The sequence below is a fragment of the Channa argus genome, chromosome 16 (genome assembly GCF_033026475.1).
Source record: "Channa argus isolate prfri chromosome 16, Channa argus male v1.0, whole genome shotgun sequence".
NCBI lineage: Eukaryota > Metazoa > Chordata > Actinopteri > Anabantiformes > Channidae > Channa > Channa argus.
This window is the reverse complement of record NC_090212.1, coordinates 9,339,760-9,359,527: the sequence shown is the minus strand read 5'-3', so window position 1 is coordinate 9,359,527 and position 19,768 is coordinate 9,339,760. Positions and strand designations below refer to the sequence as shown.

General features: G+C 39.1%; 2 protein-coding genes across 5 annotated transcripts; both read left to right on the top strand.

The window, feature by feature from the left end:
- The first annotated feature begins 722 nt into the window (after positions 1 to 722).
- pomt2 (protein-O-mannosyltransferase 2) lies at positions 723 to 7,254 on the top strand. Of its 4 annotated transcripts, none has more exons than XM_067480618.1 (22): positions 724 to 921; positions 1,181 to 1,504; positions 1,600 to 1,684; positions 1,786 to 1,890; positions 2,046 to 2,154; positions 2,411 to 2,519; positions 2,783 to 2,942; positions 3,030 to 3,136; positions 3,228 to 3,310; positions 3,618 to 3,727; positions 3,852 to 3,918; positions 4,017 to 4,077; positions 4,193 to 4,271; positions 4,471 to 4,622; positions 4,717 to 4,808; positions 4,899 to 4,975; positions 5,070 to 5,141; positions 5,251 to 5,310; positions 5,407 to 5,512; positions 5,629 to 5,769; positions 6,239 to 6,350; positions 6,528 to 7,254. In XM_067480618.1, exons 2-22 carry the CDS (start codon positions 1,194 to 1,196, stop codon positions 6,631 to 6,633), a joined length of 2,304 nt encoding a protein of 767 aa, XP_067336719.1. In that variant the 5' UTR covers positions 724 to 921; positions 1,181 to 1,193; the 3' UTR covers positions 6,634 to 7,254. The 4 variants fall into 4 exon arrangements, with proteins under 4 accessions (XP_067336720.1, XP_067336719.1, XP_067336718.1 ...); XM_067480617.1 differs by having other exon boundaries at positions 724 to 982; XM_067480616.1 differs by having other exon boundaries at positions 724 to 982; positions 1,129 to 1,504.
- Positions 7,255 to 8,455: 1,201 nt separating this feature from the next.
- On the top strand, positions 8,456 to 19,065 carry lin52 (lin-52 DREAM MuvB core complex component). The gene is made up of 6 exons (XM_067480601.1): positions 8,456 to 8,521; positions 9,715 to 9,792; positions 9,892 to 9,929; positions 10,068 to 10,134; positions 10,340 to 10,423; positions 18,615 to 19,065. The coding sequence occupies exons 1-6, from the start codon at positions 8,503 to 8,505 to the stop codon at positions 18,668 to 18,670; spliced, it is 342 nt and encodes a 113-aa protein (XP_067336702.1). The 5' UTR covers positions 8,456 to 8,502; the 3' UTR covers positions 18,671 to 19,065.
- The last annotated feature ends 703 nt before the right edge of the window (positions 19,066 to 19,768 follow it).

Sequence of the window (19,768 nt, the reverse complement as noted above, 5' to 3'; positions counted from 1 at the left end):
GGTCATTTGCTACCATGAAATGTTATGAGTAAAAATACCAGAAAGAAACAGTAAAACACTTATGTGGTACATTGCTACTGCTAATGTTAATGAAGGTGTGTTATTCTTAGACTAAGCAGTGTTGTTTTGCAGGTTTGCCGCAGTTTAGTGACGGGTATGTACATAGATTGCTGGCACGTGTGATTTGGTGTTTTATAATTCTTTAATATAACAAATATTCAAGTAAAAGTTCCTTACTTCCTTTTTATATAATGCAGCTCTGTTCATCATCTGCTGTACTAAGAACCTAAATTATATAATGCAGTAAAGGGGTTATTTGTTTTAAAATCTTAATCTACCAAGTTTCTCAATGTAGTGGATTATAGAGTACAATATTTGTTATGAAAAGTAATGAAGTATAAGCACTGCAGTAGAGCACGATTAACAAAAATGGGCACATAGGTCTCGCTTCAAAAGTGCACCTAATTGTATTTCATCAGATGCACTTCTTACACTGTGCAGCAGAAATGTCCCTAGTATGAACAAAATCCTACAATAACAACTGCAAAAATAAGGGAAAAAAAACAAGGGCATTAAAATGATTGATTGTATTCTATCTCCCTCTAGTGGACACATCGAGCTGGGCAGTCGCTGCCTCTGTTTTTTCCACCTGTTTTTCCATCTGCTAGCGCCTCCGGAAGGATTCTGGGAATTCGTGTCACCGCGGGAGCAGTGGCATACATCTCCCAGAAAGCACCTCGCTTCGTCGCGATACGTCCACGAGCGCAGCTCCCGCTGTCGCTATCTTCCACATGTAAATCTTTGACTAATACAACGTGGATTTCAGACAATTGTCACTATTCCTACATATTTAAACTCTACTATTCGTTTGAGATGAGGCCATTGGAACAGTGGATATTTGGATAGAAAGAAGCAGGATAAGTATGTCCATGGATGAAGATGTCTTCGTAGCTCAGCTACAGTGTAACTAATCCCATGTGAGGTAATTCGTTGAGTAGCAACGGTGTGACTGACACTGTCAAATATCACCTGTATCTGCAAACAGTATTGAGAATTAATATTTGGTTCTCCAGTTATAAATTAATTGATATCTGTGCTAAGTGTAGTAATTCGTCTCTGACATTACAGGTACACATCATTTTACCCGGCTTAGAAGCTGGAGCTGTTTTTTTAATTATAGGTTTAATTTCCTAATGGCAAAGGAAGAATATGTTACACAGAGGAACAAAACAGGAGACACAGCCGCGTTAAGGAACAGGAAAAACTTTCACTCTTCACGAAAAATCTCCCAAACCCCATCCACTCCTGTGTCAAAGCACAAAAACCGTCAAACTGCAGGGCACTTGTCAGGAGATGACGTCCAGTCCTCAAATGGAACATCTACTCAGTTTTCAATCAGAGGACATTTCAGTAATGAGTCCTCCAGCAGAGTCCTGCTCATGCTAGTGATGGGGCTGTCTTTCTCCACACGCCTCTACAAGATAACAGATCCTCCTCATGTATGGTAAGTAATAAGCCTCCTCCCTCACATAGCATTTGTTCATCTAATTGTGCTATTTGTATTTATTTTTTTCATGATGACTCCTTTTGGTCTTCCAGCTGGGATGAGACACACTTTGGAAAGATGGGAAGTTACTACATCAACAGGACCTTCTTTTTTGATGTCCACCCTCCTCTTGGAAAAGTGAGATGGCAGATCTGAGATGTCCCTTTTATGTAGGTTCAAGTGTGTACAGCAAAGCTGCTCCAGCATCTTGTGTGTTCATCTCCTTTACCTTTTTGCAGATGCTGATAGGCCTCGCTGGCTACTTGACTGGGTATGATGGCACCTTCCCTTTCATAAAGCCAGGAGATAAATATGAACATCACAACTACTGGGGCATGAGAGGAGTATGTTGCTTTCCACACTAGTACAACTCTATTTAAATACGTGTACTAACGTTTATTTTGTCATTTTAAAGTAATGTCACTTACCTAACATAACTTTAAAAGGAGAAAAGATGAAAGTAAGGCAACTGATGTGTGTCCTGCCTTCTACTCTCCAGTTTTGTGCCGTGCTGGGCTCCTTTCTCCCAGTCTTTGCCTACCTCATAGTGCTGGAGCTGTCTCAGTCTCACACTGCTGCTTTCATCACTGCGACATTACTCATATTTGGTGAGTAATCATCCAACATCTTTCTATGTCTTCAGTTTGCTCGAAGAAATACCAGAATGCGCAGCAAGTCTAACATAGATCTGTTAGGGAGCAGAAAAAATGTGTTTTATTTTACGTTTTGTTTCTTTTGCTGATCTTGATAGTAATACATCTGAAATGCGTCTTTGAACTTATGAAAATCTGTATTCTGTCATTCATTGCAATAAAAGTTCTAGCAGGTTGTAGTAAGGAGAGTGCATTTGTTCTTAATTTATAGACACTGGCTGCATCACTATTTCCCAGTACATCCTGCTGGATCCTATACTTATGTTTTTCATCATGGCAGCAGTGCTGAGCATGGTCAAGTTCAACCAGCAGCAGTACAGGTAGGACACCAATACAACTTTTATTTTGTTATGTTTACTCTTCAGTTATTTTACTTTTAATTTTGAAGATATGCGACACAATAGCCATCTGCTTTGTTATTTCTACATCTTTATCACATAATTGTGAATTGAAAACTGCAATTAAGGCTCCTGCGTGCCTTGACTACTTTGGATTCAGAAAGTGTTATCGTATAGTGTATAATGGAGTATTTCAAAAGCAGGTAATACACATTTGATTGTACCCTGCTGGCTATTTTCTTCAGGCCTTTTACTGCTCCCTGGTGCCTGTGGCTGGTACTAACTGGTGTAAGCCTTGCTGGGGCTTTAGGTGTGAAGTTTGTAGGCCTGTTTGTCATCTTGCTGGTGGGACTGAACACAATCTGGGACCTATGGAGACTTTTAGGAGATCTAAGCCTTTCACTGGTAAAAAGCTGCATATTTTTATGACTCAGGCGACTGATGCTGTTGATGCTAGCGGCTAAACAGCTTCTTCTCACTTTGTTTTTCCAGGTGGACATAGCAAAACACTTCGCAGCTCGGGTTGTTGGACTCATCCTCCTTCCACTTTTTCTCTATGTTACAATATTTGCAGTCCACTTTGTTGTGTTGAACCAAAGGTGAGTCTGTTTGTTTCATTGCAGATAACTTGCGATAATGTGTGTGTATCTGCTGCTTGTGATGCTAATCATGATTGTTTTCTCTTTGCAGTGGACCAGGAGATGGTTTCTTCAGCTCTGCCTTTCAGTCCCGTCTAATAGGAAACAACTTACATAATGCATCCATGCCTGAGTGTGAGTCCCAAACATATGCAAACAAAACCATGTTTATTACAATACTTAAAGGATTTATAAGAATACTTAAAAAGAAATGTAGGTATTGTCTTAGTAGTGATGGGCTGAAATGTTTCTGTCTTTACAAATTTACACATCAGAGTTTAAATATTAAGGCATATTTTTCAGTTTTATGTTCACTTATTTAATTAATGGGCAGTCAGGCTCATTTTCACTCTTGGCAACATATTAGGAAACCATTTCTATTTAATGTACTTGTATCTTGTGTTTTAGTAATTTGAAGTAATCTCTTATTCTTCTGATTTAGACCTGGCATATGGTTCCACCATTACAGTGAAAAACCTCAGAATTGCTGGAGGTTATTTGCACTCACATTGGCACTTGTACCCAGAGGGAGTGGGGGCAAGGCAGCAGCAGGTCAGGTTTCAGGTTTTGTTGTGAAATATATTTACAATAAAACATACACCATATATATATTTGTGTATTTGTGTGTGTAACTACTTTTTTTGAAAGAACACATTTCTCTGCTGTGTGCTTACAGGTGACAGCCTACCTCCATAAAGATTATAACAACTTGTGGCTGGTTCACAGATGGGATGATAATAACTGTGAGAAGATATGTTGAAATACAATTTAGAAATATTAATAACTTCATTTTAAAGACACGGTAAAGTAATGTTTGAACTTCGTGTTTTTCTCTATGAAGCTCAATCTGGGACCCCTGACCTGGTTCGTCATGGTGACATAATTCGTTTAGAGCACAAAGAGTAAGTGCAACACCGAAGAAATGCCTCATTTGACCCCAGCTCATTTAAATTTTAAAAGATCATCCAAATCCAAATCTCTCATGAAGTATTTTATTTTATTTCTTTCTTTCTTCAGAACAACTCGCAACCTTCACAGTCACCACCAGCAGGCCCCCCTGACCAAGAAACACTTCCAGGTTACAGGCTATGGCATTGTAAGGCCCACAACATAAAGCTGCACTAGACATAATTATATCTTAACATCATATAAGATCAGAACAGTTGACTCATGAAATGTTGAATAATTTGTAGATCAGGTGGAAATAGCAAGTTTTCTAGTTTCCTGATAGTATACTATTCTGTATTGTGCACCGCCAAACTTTAACCACATCTCTCCGTCTCATCTGTGCTTAGAATGGCACAGGAGACACCAATGACCTTTGGCAGGTAGAGGTGTGTGGAGGTCAGAAGGGTGATTTGGTGAAGGTGCTGCGCAGCAAGGTCCGCTTTCATCATCGAGCTACAGGTTGTGTCCTTTATTCTTCAGGCAAGACTCTCCCAAAGTGGTAAATCAGTGTTCTCTGCTCTGACATTCTTTTCTATATATGTTTCATTACTTATCTAAACAGTGTACGTATTTAAAGTTTTGTTTGTGTTCAGGGGCTGGGAACAGGTTGAAGTGACCTGTAGTCCCTACCTGAAGGAGACTCCAAGCTCTCAATGGAACATTGAAGATCATATCAATTCCAAATGTAGGATACACATATTTATTAGTACATTTATTGCCTATACATGATAATTTGAGCTGTTAACCATGCTGTGTTGTTTCTTTGTTCTGACAGTGCCTAATATTAGCCTGTCTGTGCTTAAACCCCATTTTCTGGAGATCTTAGTGGAGTCCCATATTGTTATGTTAAGGGTAAGAAGAAAGTGAAAATATGTTAATGCATATGTGCTTGAATAATGTGTTAATCAGAAATTGGTGATGATGTTTTGAAAATGTGTGTCTTTAGGGTAACAGTGGCTTGAAACCCAAAGACAATGAGATGCACTCGAAACCGTGGCACTGGCCCATCAACTACCAGGTACCTTGAAAAATCTATGCCCTATAGTTTATTTTTAGTAAAAATCTTTTTAGTAATAGGTGCATTACTTCATTTTAACTAGCAATGTTCTTTTTCTGTCTCCGTAAAGGGACTTAGGTTTTCTGGAGTGAATGAGACAGATTATCGTGTTTACTTGCTGGGGAACCCTGTAAGTTTCACACTGTTTTTTTTACACAGTTTTCCTTCTTCCTTCTAGTTGCTCTTATTTACAAATACACATAAACGATTAAATACTCTTTCTCAGGTGGTCTGGTGGTTGAACCTGGCCAGTTTAGGACTGTATCTTATCATGGTGGCAGTGGCATCTATAGTCCAGCAAAGAGGTTTCTCAATTGGCCAAAAAAGAATAGGTATGATTACTGAGGTTGAGACTATTGCAGTTTTTGCATTGACTGATCAGTTGTGATTGCAAAGATCAAATAAATAAGAATCAAATAAATATTGTGTTCTCGACTCTGTGTTTCAGAGCATTCACATATCCTTATGAAAGGGGGAGGACTGTTGCTCCTCGGTTGGCTGCTTCATTATGCACCTTTTTACACTATGGGTCGTGTCCTCTACTATCATCACTACTTCCCTGCCATGCTCTTCAGCAGCATGTTAACAGGTAACTAATTTTATGTTGTGCCTGCTTCCATAATGTACAGCAGAGTTTTTTTAATTGTTGGGGAGAACTGAAGGGGGTATGGATAGAGACACAGAAGAGACTGCATGAGGTGAAAGGCAGTTTTGGTCATTTTGGATCAAAAATTGTTCTCCTTTCTAACTCATAACTAAGTCAGATTTGAACACATGGACAGGATATACATAGGTGTAGACTGAGCCTGCAAGATGAACAAATGTCCACTTCAGAACTGACCTTTCTAAAGTGAGGTGAGGTGAACTGCTATTTTCTAAATTGACTGACATTGTGATGAATTACACAAATGTAAACAAATAGAAAGGCTCAAGTTGTTCCAAAACGTCATGCATAAATATCCCCCAAATTGAAGCAGGACAAAGAAGTCCCATTAATATATAAAGAAACTATGTTGGTCCCTGAGCTCTGGTGAAAGCATTTTGTTTGTTCCTCACAGGAATTACATTAGACATCCTGTTGAAAAGCACTGACCTGTTGCTCCAACAACCTTACTCCGATTGGCTGGAGAGAGTTGGGCAGATGATACTTCTCTGTAGTGTTCTTTACAGGTGAGGTGACTAGCAGAGTAATTACTGGGAAAATATATACAGTATATCATATACATCAGTTTCAGTCACTGAATGTTCAACATCGAAGCCCTTAAAAGTAACTTTACTTCTGCAGTTTAAGATGACTGATAAAATATTCTAAGGTTTAAAAACATCTTTTTGTTTTTCGTCTGTTAGTTTCTACCTGTTTAATCCACTCTCCTATGGCATGACTGGTCCTCTGGCACACGAGCCAGACAGCACGATGGCAGGCCTGAAGTGGATGGAATCCTGGGAGTTCTAGTTAATTTTGCAGGAATAATGACACTGATGAAGTGATTATAAAACAGCTGCTTTTAATATGAGGGGCTTAATCAGATAGATTTATGATTGTAGAGTGTTTTTGCAAAGAATTAATTTTCATAAGGTACCTATTGTACATGGTTCCATTCCACCTGTCAAAGTATTTATGTGTCTCTCAATTTCAAGTACAGTGCAGAAAGCTTGAGGAGATGGATATGTGTCTGTGCAATATGAAAGAGTGTTGTGGAGTATTGGAGAGTAAAATGTTGACACTAATCATTACCAATCAAGCTGCCTTAACTCACTCCACACCTGACATCCTGGACATTTGTTTAGCATGTTTTACAATAATGAGCTAAAGTGCCTGAGAGGAGCTTGTGAAAAACTAATAAGGAAAGTTTATATGCTGCACAGCTCATCAATTTAGAAAAACAATTTTTGTTACATAGTTAGAGAAACTGTATTTTTATTTACTTTGTCTTGATCTAATTGACTGGTATTTTTGTATTGTATTCAGCCACCAGTGCTGTCCAGAACTGGCTTCCGTTTTTACTCTATAAGACTTCTGACTGTCAGTGTTGTGCACATAGCGGTGTAATCAATAAACAGTGATATTCTTGTAGTCCTTGCTTACTCGTCATCAATATTTAATCTTACTTTGTTTCAGTATTGGATGAAGTTGTGAGATCATTTACTTTAAGTAAAAATATTGCAGCAAGGAATATCCTTTTATGAGTACTAAATTCAAAATGTTTTTTAAGTAGAAAAGTATAATCTAAAAAACAAGTACTAGTAGTAGAAGTATTCAATCAGAATAGCAAATTTTGCATAATGAATATATTATTTGAAGTCAAAATTACTGATCCAGAAATGTGTTAATAAGTTTTTTTTTTTAATATATATACTGTTTGATGGTCATATGTTTTGAATCTAATAATTTGAATTAATTGACATACTTCTAGGTAGGTTGTATATTTTATACCAATGATAATTAAAATAAAATTGTACTGTAATTTGCTTAATTATTACTTTTAACTAGTAACTATAGTTATTAAATAAATGTAGATTCAGAGGATCTCTAACATGCAGAACTGAAATTCAGTATTTGTAACTTGGCTTTTCTTAAACTCTAATTTAAATAGGAACCAAGTGTTGGTTCATAGCCATAGCCATCTTAACTGACCAGTTATGTATTCATCTTTAAAACAGCCACTTATGACCAGGTGTGTCAATTGGAAACTATCCGCGATTGGTGAAGAGTAGTTTTTAAAAGGACAAATATGAGTTGTAAATTCAGTTTGACTTAGAAAACATATTTGGATAAAAAAGCTTGTCATCGTCACCAATAATAACAAAATAAAACTCTTTGCTGGTCAGAAACGTGCTGTAGCTCTCCCCCCTTGGTGTTTTCTTAGGTCCAGGCGAGTAGCTACTTTATGGATAAGACTGAGACACCACCTTAAGTTACTTTTAAGAAATCCCTTTATGTCTGTCTGAAACTCTACATTGTTTACAAATAGGAAATGTATGTTTCCCCACAGACCAAAGACACATAAGTTATTTAGCAGCTTAAACAGCCTAGTATATAAGAAAAAAATCACAATAGAGAAAACCTCTATTGCTTGATATGCACTTTTGTTCATTTACGTATTCATAAAGCCAAAAATGTAATGATGATGTAGGAACTGTCCCAGTAAATGATGCTTAGTAGATAACGTACCATATTTACACCTCTGGATGATGATAATAAACCCTGAGACAGTAAACGTGTGCGCCATCTGCCGGTCAGCCTTTGAACTACACCATCACGCGTCAACTCCGAACACGGCTGCTGTGATTGGCTGATCATTGTCACGTGATTATTGTGAAGATGGCGTCTCCAAATGGAGGTAAATTCTAATTCCTTACTGTGCTATATCGTGAATAAATTGGCAATTTAACCTTAATAACTCCACTAGATTGCCAACGACACCATTGCTGGGTTAGACAATCAATCAACGACGTGAGAACGTACATGGTAGCGTTGTATTTTTTGCGTTGCGGTGATGTTTTTACGGTGGCTAAAGGCTTCATTAGCACCAATGTTTGTCCAGTGTACAGGGAACCTAACGCACAGCCTGACCCACACAGAGCTCACACCGTGGGTGCTGCTACCTCAGCACACCTGTGCTATAACGGTTACTCTGTGAATCACCTTTGTTTATATTTTAAGTTGTTTTATTGTCTTTGGGTTTTTTCTCGCTCAGCCTTCACCCCATTGTTATAACTGCAGAGTGTAACGTTTAACTTGAGCAGCTTGAACGATGAGCTACTTATTCCATTTTATTAGGTACAGTCTGTTACAACTTCCTGTCCCCTTTGAGTTTCAGCCAGTGTCATAGAGGTGTTCATTTAATATTTTGGGGCTTTGGATTATTGGGGGAAAATTCCTGTTGTGATGATATTTACAACTTTGTGGAAACCACGGTACTGTGTTGACATGTTTGTTTGGTCTCAGTATAAAACGTAAATATATTCAGTTAACTACTATAAACCACAAAGCTGAGCAGCAAAGCCATCCATTCGAGAAGCTGTGATTTGAGGGTGTGTAGGAATTTTCACAGAAGTTTTAGATTTTTTTTTTAATTAAAAAATTTTCAAAAAGTTGCTTGTATTTACTATTTACTATTTTTTACTTCTAATGCTAACAGGCATTGTATGTTATGTCTATCTAATTCGCAATTTGTAAATTTTACAGGAATTGTAGAATTTACTTATTAATGGCATGCTGCTTGAATATTCACTTTATTGCACTTAAAAAATTGTAGTAGTGTAATTTATTAAAACTGGTTAAGGTCAGATTACTACAAATACATTTTATCTCTCATCTTTTGTTTTTCATAAGTAGATATGCAACTAAAGCTATTAACACATCACTTTTAGTTGCTTTATGTAACCCTAATGTTAATTGGTGATTGTTTTTTAAAAGTCTTCCACTCTCCCATTACATTGTTTACACAAATAAATAATTTGTGTTTTTCACAGAAATTGCTAAAAAATAAAATCACTTTGTGTTTGTTGTTGTTGTTTTGTTGTGTTGCAGCAGGTGACGATTTTGAGACCTCACTGTTGAGTTTTGAGAAGTTAGACAGAGCATCACCAGACTTATGGCCAGAGCAGTGTAAGTTCACCTTCATCCCGATTTTGGGTGAGGCTTAGTGACTATGTATATTTTGTTCTATGTTGTTTTAATAGTAATTATCCTGTAATCTCTGCACAGTGCCCGGAGTTGCAGAATTTGCTGCATCATGTAAAAATGTGAGTTTGATTCACTCTGATTTGCTTTGATTTACAAACTGAAAAATTAAAAGGCCTGACATACTGTCATATATAAGCCAGATGTGTACATCTTTCCTGAGATGTCTGCTGAGACCTTTGTTGTGTCTTATATCATAGCCCATCACTAATTCACCCCCAAAGTGGATGGCTGAACTAGAGAGTGAGGACATTGAAATGTTGAAAGGTAAAATTCAAATTAATAGAAATTAACCCTAGCAAAACATATTCTGTGTAGCTGCAACACTTGGTGTTAAGCAGGAAGATTGTTGTGTGTGTGGACAAAATCAGCTTTCCAATATAATCCTGTCAAATGGGAAAACACTTTACTAAAATGCTTACTAAATTTTACTGAAAGAGCTTTGATTATGGGTCAAATTATCATTCTGTAGAGCTGGGTAGTCTGACCACAGCCAATCTGATGGAGAAGGTCAAAGGACTTCAGAACCTCGCTTACCAGCTGGGCTTAGAAGAGTGTAAGTACATGAACAACATAAACAATACAGTGTACATTACAGGCATTATGTGTAAAAGATACATGGTTTGATCCAACCTCAAAAAAGTCTCTTGCCTTAGAAAAATAAACCTTGTTGCCTTTTCTGCACAAACATTCAAAATAAAATCTGAGTGACAGTTGTGCAAATGACCAATTAACAACCCTCAAAATTATGATACAAGTTTCTCTTATCACCAGTAGATGGAGCTAATAGCCTTTCTGTATCTAGTTAGGTGATTTCACAGCATCAGTGTGTGGTTTCACACTGAAAACCCAAACAGGTTGACTGCACATAGGTGTGTGTGTTTTTATACAAAGCCAACACAGATCATGGATAAAAGTGGGAACTTGGCAATTTAGAATCCACACTTCATTTCTATCAAACACTAAAAAAGCTGACCTTGAGGTCTTTAAATAATGGATTTATATCAATCTTGTTAAACTAGAAAAAGTAAGAAACAAGGGCATGCTAGCAGAAAAATGTAAAACAAGTGCTCAAGCATTTGATGGATGCAAAATCTAGTTTTTAATCCAATCCCCAATGTCTCGATTGTCATAATCCTTGTGGAGTGTGGATTAGAGAGATGTAGCTAAGTGCTTACATTTCTCTAAGGGAAGGGGTATTTATTTCTCTAGTGAAAAAGCACACAAGCAGTTAGTTAAATTCAGCTAACATGCATGTATATAGGAGCAAATCTATCTGTTGTAGACAGCAAGCTGCAAGATTAATAGTATTTTTTTTGCTTGTAATGAAATGCATGCACTGCAGTGTGAAACTCCATAAAGACAGCCTGTACTTATGAATCAAATGACATTTTGAAAACCGGGTAATAAAAGTTAGGAGATGCTAATGTAGAAAATTGTAATTATTTAAAGCGATTTTCAGATTTTAGGCAAGGGAGTTTAATAATGATTGAGAGTTAACTGACACATACAAGTAGGGAATACAGTCTTGAAAACTGTAAATAGACATTAACAAAATATAGGTAGTATGTATTTCTTGTGTTGCATAGACCGCAAGTTCAAAAGCAATTTTGTTGAAAAAGTGTATGATCTTCTGACTTCTCTAAAGCCAGAGAAACATGTGATGTGACTGCCATAAAGATGTTAGCTGTCAAAAATGGAGTCCAGCAGGCTTTGCAGTCATGTCATGTACCTCGGGATGACAGGACACAATGATTATTATTATTGGTGTTGGAGCAGCCTAGTAATGGGTGCCTGTTTAATGCTCTCTGGTTTAATTTTCTCCTTTTCCTGGCTGTCAGGGGAGGCCTTGTAAATCTCAGCTACTTTTTCATCATGTTTGTGCACTCTTCAGTACCCGTAAACGAGACTCTGCAGAAGCCCGGCAGAGGGGACACGATTTACTGCCCCTCCCCTTCAACATGTGGACCATTAAAGAGGGAACTGGTTAATGGGCAGAGCACAATCAAGCAGCCAATACTCACCCACCTGACAGGAGTGAGAGAGGGAATGTGAACTAGACAGTATTACAACACTGTTCCTCTATACACCTAACCAACACCTACTAGTAACCAACACCTACTAGTGTTGGTTACTGTCTTTTTTTGCAAGTAGTTCACGCTTCATATATAGTTACGTACTCAAGTTTGAACATTTATATAACATGGTTGCAAATGAGGTTGCAGTACATCCTAATTTCCCCCATACTCCCACTTACACCCCCAGTAATGGTTGTGTGACGCTGGCCTAGTCTAGTCCCAGAGGGGCTTGACGCGTGCCTTTTCCTTAGGCCCCAGCTGTTACTCCACCCCATGATGAATGCCCCTGTCGTGGGCTGCTGAGTACGGGCATCAGGCCCCAAGTCTCTAGGGAAAATGAAAGACTCTGGTAAGTGCTGTTATTGGAGGTAATTGAAAGCTGAGTGTTCCTCTGGGATGAACTAGAGGACCTCTGTTACAGACACAGAGTTGGTGAATGTTGGTGATCCCTGTTGCCGTAATGGTAAAATCTGCATTTGTAGGAAAATGGATTACATTGAGATTAATTGGAGTTATATGTGTCTTTGTTGAATGGATGGTGGGTTGAATGAATGCGAATGAAGACGTTAAAATATGGAATAGCAACACAGTAATTAAGTAAAGGTAATCATCAAATTACAGCCATCAAGACGATATATGGTGTGGGTGTGTGTGTGTGTATATGTAGATAGATAGATAGATAGATAGAGCAACACTTAGCTTATTCTGGGTGTGGGCCCACCTGTTGTCTTCTGGGTAGCACCCCACAGCACCTCTTCTCTGCCTTGATGTCACCCGACTCAGACCCAGGCTGACCCCTGTTGGATCAGCTTGTGTGAAGGTGAGGCTGAAGGTCGCCTTGCACTGACAGCTCCTAATGGGCTCACATTCACAACCACCTCCTCCTCCTCCTCACCCTCAGGATCAATCTCCAGCCTATTAGAAGTATGCCGGTGCTGAATATGATTGCATTCACTGGGTCTCACTGGTGCTAATGTGCCTCCATCAATCCATCAGGGCGTGCTGACCGCGGGGTGGGCGGTTATGAAGTGCTTGAGCTGACAGCTGCTGAATGAAGAACAGGGGATGCCTCTCTACCTCTGCCACCACTAAACCTTCCTCCTCCTCACCTCTACTATTCCACTGCGCTTGTCGTTTTACCTCTCTTGTGTCTCCTTGTGTTAAATAGAGTGGTGGATGACAGTGTTATGGTGCGTCTCTAACAAGGAAAGAGAAACAAACATTTTCGAATGGTTCCATTTGGTTGTTGCTTTCTGGATATTCAATAACACTGGACCTTGCGTAGTTGTCTCACATTGGCTGGTGTCATAATAGTGCTTGTATTAAAAGTCATGGTCTGTTGTCAGAAAATCTTCGGCAGTTTCGAACACATTTTGCAACTGGGTGACAAGAATACCTGCTTCAGTAGTGTAGCAGGTTGCATCTTTGTCTGATAGAGCCAGTGCCTATCTTAAATAGGATCAGTGTTGTAGCTGTGTAAAAAGAAGAGAGAAACAGAGCTTCACAACACATACACACACGCGCTCACACACCTCTCCCCAGTTCTGCCTGCTGCCTCCCTGAACAGATCGGAAATGACACCTCATTTCCATAAAGGCATTAGGAATTCATTGGATTTTCTTTCCCAGCTAATCATGGTGCTGGTGTAAAACCTTTTAGGCTTTTTAATGAATGATTTTTGACTGATTGCCTATTAATAGGGACACCTCCTGAACAGGCATAGGCTGGGGCTCAGGTTGGGAGGTGCAGATGTGTTTGTTTTGGTGTGTGAATGTGTGTGTCAGCCAGGCGAAAATGCATTGGAGAAGGAGTAGGAAGAGAGGAGGGGTGGGCATGCTCGGTTGGGACATAAAGAGGAACCAGTGGCTCCCCTGGGAAATCACAGCTCGTGTCTGCATCTTAAATATCCCTGTGAAGTATCAATAAGTGGGTAATTGAATTTTGAACACAAACATGAGCGTCAGGTGTATGTGTTGCAAGGCGGGGGTTGTTTGGGGGGAGCGGAGTAGGCTGCTTCCTTGCTTGTGTGTTTGTATGTGTCATCTCTGCTGTGTGTCCCTTGTCCCCAGGGAGGAGGGTGGTGAAAGTGGATGTTAAATCCATTAAATAAAGCTTACAGCCCATAATAGCTGAGCAGCACTCTGAGTTGGGCAGCGAGGGTCAGATAAGTCCTCTTAACTCTTAATGAAAGTGATTTGGGGCAGTCAGGGCCGGGGTGCAGGACTCCAGTTAACCCAGGTGGTCATCTGTCTTTGGAGCTAACAGGGTTCCAGCAGCTCGCCAGGAGTGTGCCATCGAGAGGGGCAGGCAGGGGTGGGGGTTGCATGGAGTATAGTGACGATTACTCTCATTTTATACACAGGGGAGTTGTGGTGGGGGCTGGAAGTGGGTTGTGACAGTGACACCCAGATATCTCATTGTAAGCAGGGAGGAAGTAAGATGTTACACCACCTTGTTTCCTTTGCCTTTACATTCAGGCCACCTGGTATTTCCCAAATGCAAAGGATATGCCAGCATAGAGCAGAACATTGCACAAATGTGTAAATTGTGTTGGCTTTAGACCTTGCTGTTTAATTTTGGAAAATGGGCAAAATTTTGCCTTGTGGCATATTGCTGCCCTTTGCAGATATAGGTTAATCTCCATTGTTGCAGTGTACTTTAGCAGCGGTAATCAGGCCAAAATCTACCGGATCCGGGATTACTAGACTGCTGTGGGAGCTGGGGGTACGGTAGACTTCAGCCTCTGTTATCTGCTCCACACTGTGGCCTCTCTGCTAACATGCCCTCAGTGTGCATTTACAGACACACTGATAATAATGTAAAATTGAAAATAATTTGAAATTCTTCGAATAAATAGTGGATTACGTTTGAATAATGGAAAATATCTAGTTAGGCAAAATTTTTAGATACAGTACTGTACAATGTAGCTGTGTTTACTAAGCTATTATGGCAGACCGATGGAATCTCAAAACCAGTCAGGGATGGATGATAATTGGATAGCAACAAATCAACAGGGCATGGAGATGGCCCACAGAATCCATAAGGTGTCATTTGATATGGATGGCAGTCGTAACAAGATGCTGATTAACTTAGTGCAAAATTAGTAATTGACCTTTCTAATCAACTAAACAAATCTCTAAGTCCCCCTAATCAGTATTGATTTCCCCTTGTTTGACAAAGTGTGCGTATGTTGAAGTGTGAGAGAGCTTTTGCAGCTTGCTATCGTGTTTCTAACCTGTTTATTTTTATCTTATAAAAATCTCTTTTACATTGGTAATTTATTAACATCTTTCTTGTAGCAAGACATAACTTCTTAATTAATATTTTTTAATTACTTGTAGAAATATATAAAGCACTGTATTAACCTGGTACCACATAGTCTAAAATTCAGCTAGTTATGATTAAATTTTATGTCTACAATCTGCAATTTAAGCAACTACTGAATGTGTTACTATGAAATGTTGTACAGATTTTCATGGTTCCCAAATGATTTATCCTAATGACTTTAATGATCCAACTCTTTTATGGATTGTCATAAAATTTGCTACAGGCAGAATTTCCTCCAATTTACATGTAGCATCAATATTTGTTCAGTTTTAATTTGTGCAGTAATTTGGTTTATGATGAAGACCCAGAAGAACTATAAAAATTGCATCAGCCTTAGCCCTACTTTGTCGTTAGTGCAAATGAGCAAATGTTTGCATGCTAACAAGCTAAACTAAAAGTCAAGATTGTAGAAGTTTAATTGTCATTGCACATTGTTCACATACAGAGCTACAGTTTTGTTCTTCTAGGCCAATAGTATAACATGTAACACATACCTAAATATATTGAGTGTAGAAAGCCGAGTGATTGAAATTAACAATTACAATTAGTTGAATGCTACACATGATGCTGTAATGTTTGTACGCTATCCAGTGGGTGCAAATTAAAAACGTAGTCCCAGATCTTAATTAAGAAAAGCCGCTGTGAAACTAAGATTTTTATATTATGAGATATTGGCTGAAGTGGTACTTCTACTTCTTTTTGTTGTAGTCTTTTGGTCTGTATGAGTGCTGTGAGGTGTAAGAGAGAAAAGGGCCGTAGATTGAGAGTTCTCACAGGCTGGGGCAAAAGTTGTGGACCTGGCACAGATTTTTCTGTCTTGTCTTTTTTAAGAGAATGAGAAGACTGTGGGAGGTGTCAACCACCACTCTGGTAGCCTCGTGGGGTAAACAGTGTGAAAGTTTTCTTGTAGTGTTAAGAAGTTGGCATAAATTATTTTTCCTGCTCTGTTCATTATCCTCTGTAGGGACTTGTGGGTGGAAACATTGCAATTTATTTTTTTTTTTACCAGACACTGCACTTTGTTAGGATGCTTTCAGTGGCACCGCTGTGGAATATGGTCATGATGGAAAGGGGGCACTTTCCTTCCTCGGCCTACATAGTAAGTTGAGGAGCTGCTGAGCCTTCTTTGCCAGTGATTTGTTGTTGATGGTCTGAGAGAGGTTTTCCTTTATGTGACTCTCCATAGCTCCAGTGGAGAGGGGGTGGTGAACATGGTAAAAATGATACTTGCCAAAAAAGCATTAGCTTTGGAGCATGTCAACATGCTAATGTAAGTATCACTAGCGTCTAACCATTATTTTCTACACACCACTGTGCGTAGATCAACTGTTTAGATTTGGTCACTAACAATACAGCTTGTTTCACCTGTCAATCATTTACTCATATTTCAGTTTTTAAAACGTGGCCACGCATCTTAAATTGATCTCTGGTTTATGTTTAATGGGGTCTTTAATGTGATGATATTAATGATATGAGTTTCTATCTGAATACTGGGAGGCTGAACGGAACCATAATTAATTAGACGCTCAGTGAGGTGAGGGGTCTCATGGGGAGTGGCAAGCCATCCCTGATCTGTTTTACAGGTTGGGCTCATCAAGAGATGGAGTAAAGGATAACAAGAGAGATAGAAAAGTGACTCCATGGAGATCAAAAATATTAACTGCTAACCTTTGCTTCTCCTGATGGAAGAGCAACATCAACATATTTGTGGATTTCAGGTCGTCTTAGTGTAATTGCTTTGCCTCACCTAAATTTGATGCCTTCATTTCAATCTAAGCATCCTATACATGTCCCAGGTTCCCCTGATGACTTTGGTTAGGATGATTTGAAGAGAAAGAAAAGTCCAAAATGGGTCCGTCCCATTCCATCTTGTATCATCTTTAACCTAATGATGGACACCTCTAGGTGATGTGGCCCGCACTCCCAGATAAACTATTATCATTCCACACATCTAAAATACTAACTGCTAGGTGTTTTCAGTAGCCGCTGTGGACAGGAAAGGTGCGAGCCCTTCACACCAGCATACAGTTAGACAGTAGCCATTGAGATCCTGATGACAGTCTTCTTCCTGGCATTATGAATGTGAATGACTTTCTGCTGAATACCATTTGAAATTAGTCCTTACTCTGCTTCCCTGTGGATGTATATTTCTGTGATGTACGAGGTTAGATAGAAACCAAATAAAGTTGCTAGTGGATTCCAGCTCTATAGCGCATAAAAACTATAGCAGAGAGTCTGATCCTGTGCCTGGTGGCTCAGTGGTAGAACATTGGGTTGGGATGCAGAAATCTGCGGTTTCGAATCCCACCCAACCTGGTGTGGCCCCACCCAGTCACACAGAGCCCACCTTGGTGCCAGTCTCAAACTTGGATAAAATGGGAGCGTTGTGGCAGGAAGGGCAGCCGGCTTAACAACTCGTGCCAAATCAACGAGAGGAACACAACCTCTGAGGGGTCAAACCAAAAGCCGTTGATTTTACTGTAACTATATTGCACCTCCCTGGTGTTCATGGTGTTGTTGCAGCAAAGTCACTGTGGTCTCTATAGTGACACAATGGTTTGTATTTGATGGAAAACCCTCTGAAATTATCCACAGTCCCAGCGAAACCCATTTTCACAAGGGGCTGTGACAGCACTGTCTATAGAACAGACACAAAACAGAACACACTCAAACATAAAAGAAATTAACTCACTATTGTTATATGTATCTATATGTTAACAGTTTTACGAGAGTAAAAATCTAAATCAAAAGCTTCAAGGAAAATATAATTTGACTGTAACTTGGTATAGTTATTTGTGGATAAATGTAATGAGGTCTTTAAAATATTTATTTCACTACTGTCATAAATTCACTGTTCATTTCAATCATATATTTTTTATAGCAAAATCCTACTCTTCTGCCTTAAAAGTGGTTCCTTTTCCTCTTATTTTTCTATCCTTCACTTTAAGGTAAATGGCCATTCATATTATATAATCACAGGTTGGGGTTAAGGGAGTCCTTTTGTTTCACTTTTTTCTCATCTGCGATAATTGAAAACGCACAGTTTGATGCATGCATAGGGCTCAGGGTTAATACTTAGATGGCAATCAAGCAAATCACAAGCCTCTTTGGTAGCTACATCTCAATTTTATGCTGTTTTCCATGTAGTGAATGAACAGATGTTTGTATAAATTGCCTCCCAGTGTGATACTGCAGATATTAAATACATGCTTTGCATTTCCAAACGACACATCTGAAGTGTTTAGAGTCACAAGCAAATACAAGATCTTTTTCTTTTATTTTAATAACTGGAATGACAGAGTCTCAGTTTACCTTAAATGTGTATTGTGTCTTCTTTTTCAGCAAGGGAAATGACCAGAGGGAAGTTCCTGAATATCTTGGAGAGGCCGAAGAAGTGATTTTTTTTTTTTGTTTTATTTTGTTTTTTTGAATTTGTTTTGTGTGCGCGTGCGCGCTCCTGCAACAGGATTTTTCTTTCATTTATAAGGTAAACCTGTTATATGCCTTTGCCAGTATGCTCTGAACATGTTCAGACTTTTGTAGGATCAAAGACTTTGCATTTAAACTATAAATTGGAGCAAAAATCACAAATGCTTATTGAGGAGTTCTCTCCACCGTTGTCAGTGCACCTGTTCTTCAGATGCATGCCTTTTTTTTATGAAAACGTTATAATTTGTTGCTTTTCACTGAAGTTCACTGTAGACTTGCCTTGATTTAATGTACGCTATTTATTCTTATTTCTATTTCAACATGATTTACGTTTTTTCAATATTAGATTGTATAATAAACTTTTAAATTAATGAATTATGCATTTTATTTAAAGGTCTAAGTCAAGTTTGTTGATGCAACAGTTTTCAGAGACTCTTGAACTTCTAATACCTTCATGCTTGTGCTCTTGTGGCTGAGGACTTGTGAGAGTGAGAGTGCTTTCCTGGCTACCAGGACATGTTTTCCATTTAATGAGCATTGGAAGCAGGGTCCCCTACACAAAACATTGCGTAAAAATAATATTGCTCATTGTCATCGCCTTTAATGAGAGTTGACATAATTACTAGGACCATTTCTTTTCTAATTAGCACACTTCGGCGTTGTCGGAGCTAGCGGCCAGGCAAAAAGAGAATCAGACAGGCATGGCGAATGGGAAACAAAAAGAGGTCCATCCGCCATAATTAGGTAAGACAATGGCTCGGACTGTTCTCGGCTGGAGATGTCGCTGGGGCTCTGGCCGCTCACTCCCAACAAGTTACACTTCTCCCCGGGCCGCTAATAAGCCCCTAATCATCTTTCCGATTCACACGGACACAGGCCGCCAGTGCCTCTAACACGGACCCTGGTTCACCCCTCCGAAAGTCTCTGTAGAGTCCTGGACGCTGAAAATGGGGACCAGAAATCACATTTAATAGCTGGAAAATCTTTTGGGACAGTGTTTTACAGAACAACGATTCGAATGCAAACAAACGTCAAGCCGTCTGCTAACACATCTCTGGAAAGGTCCT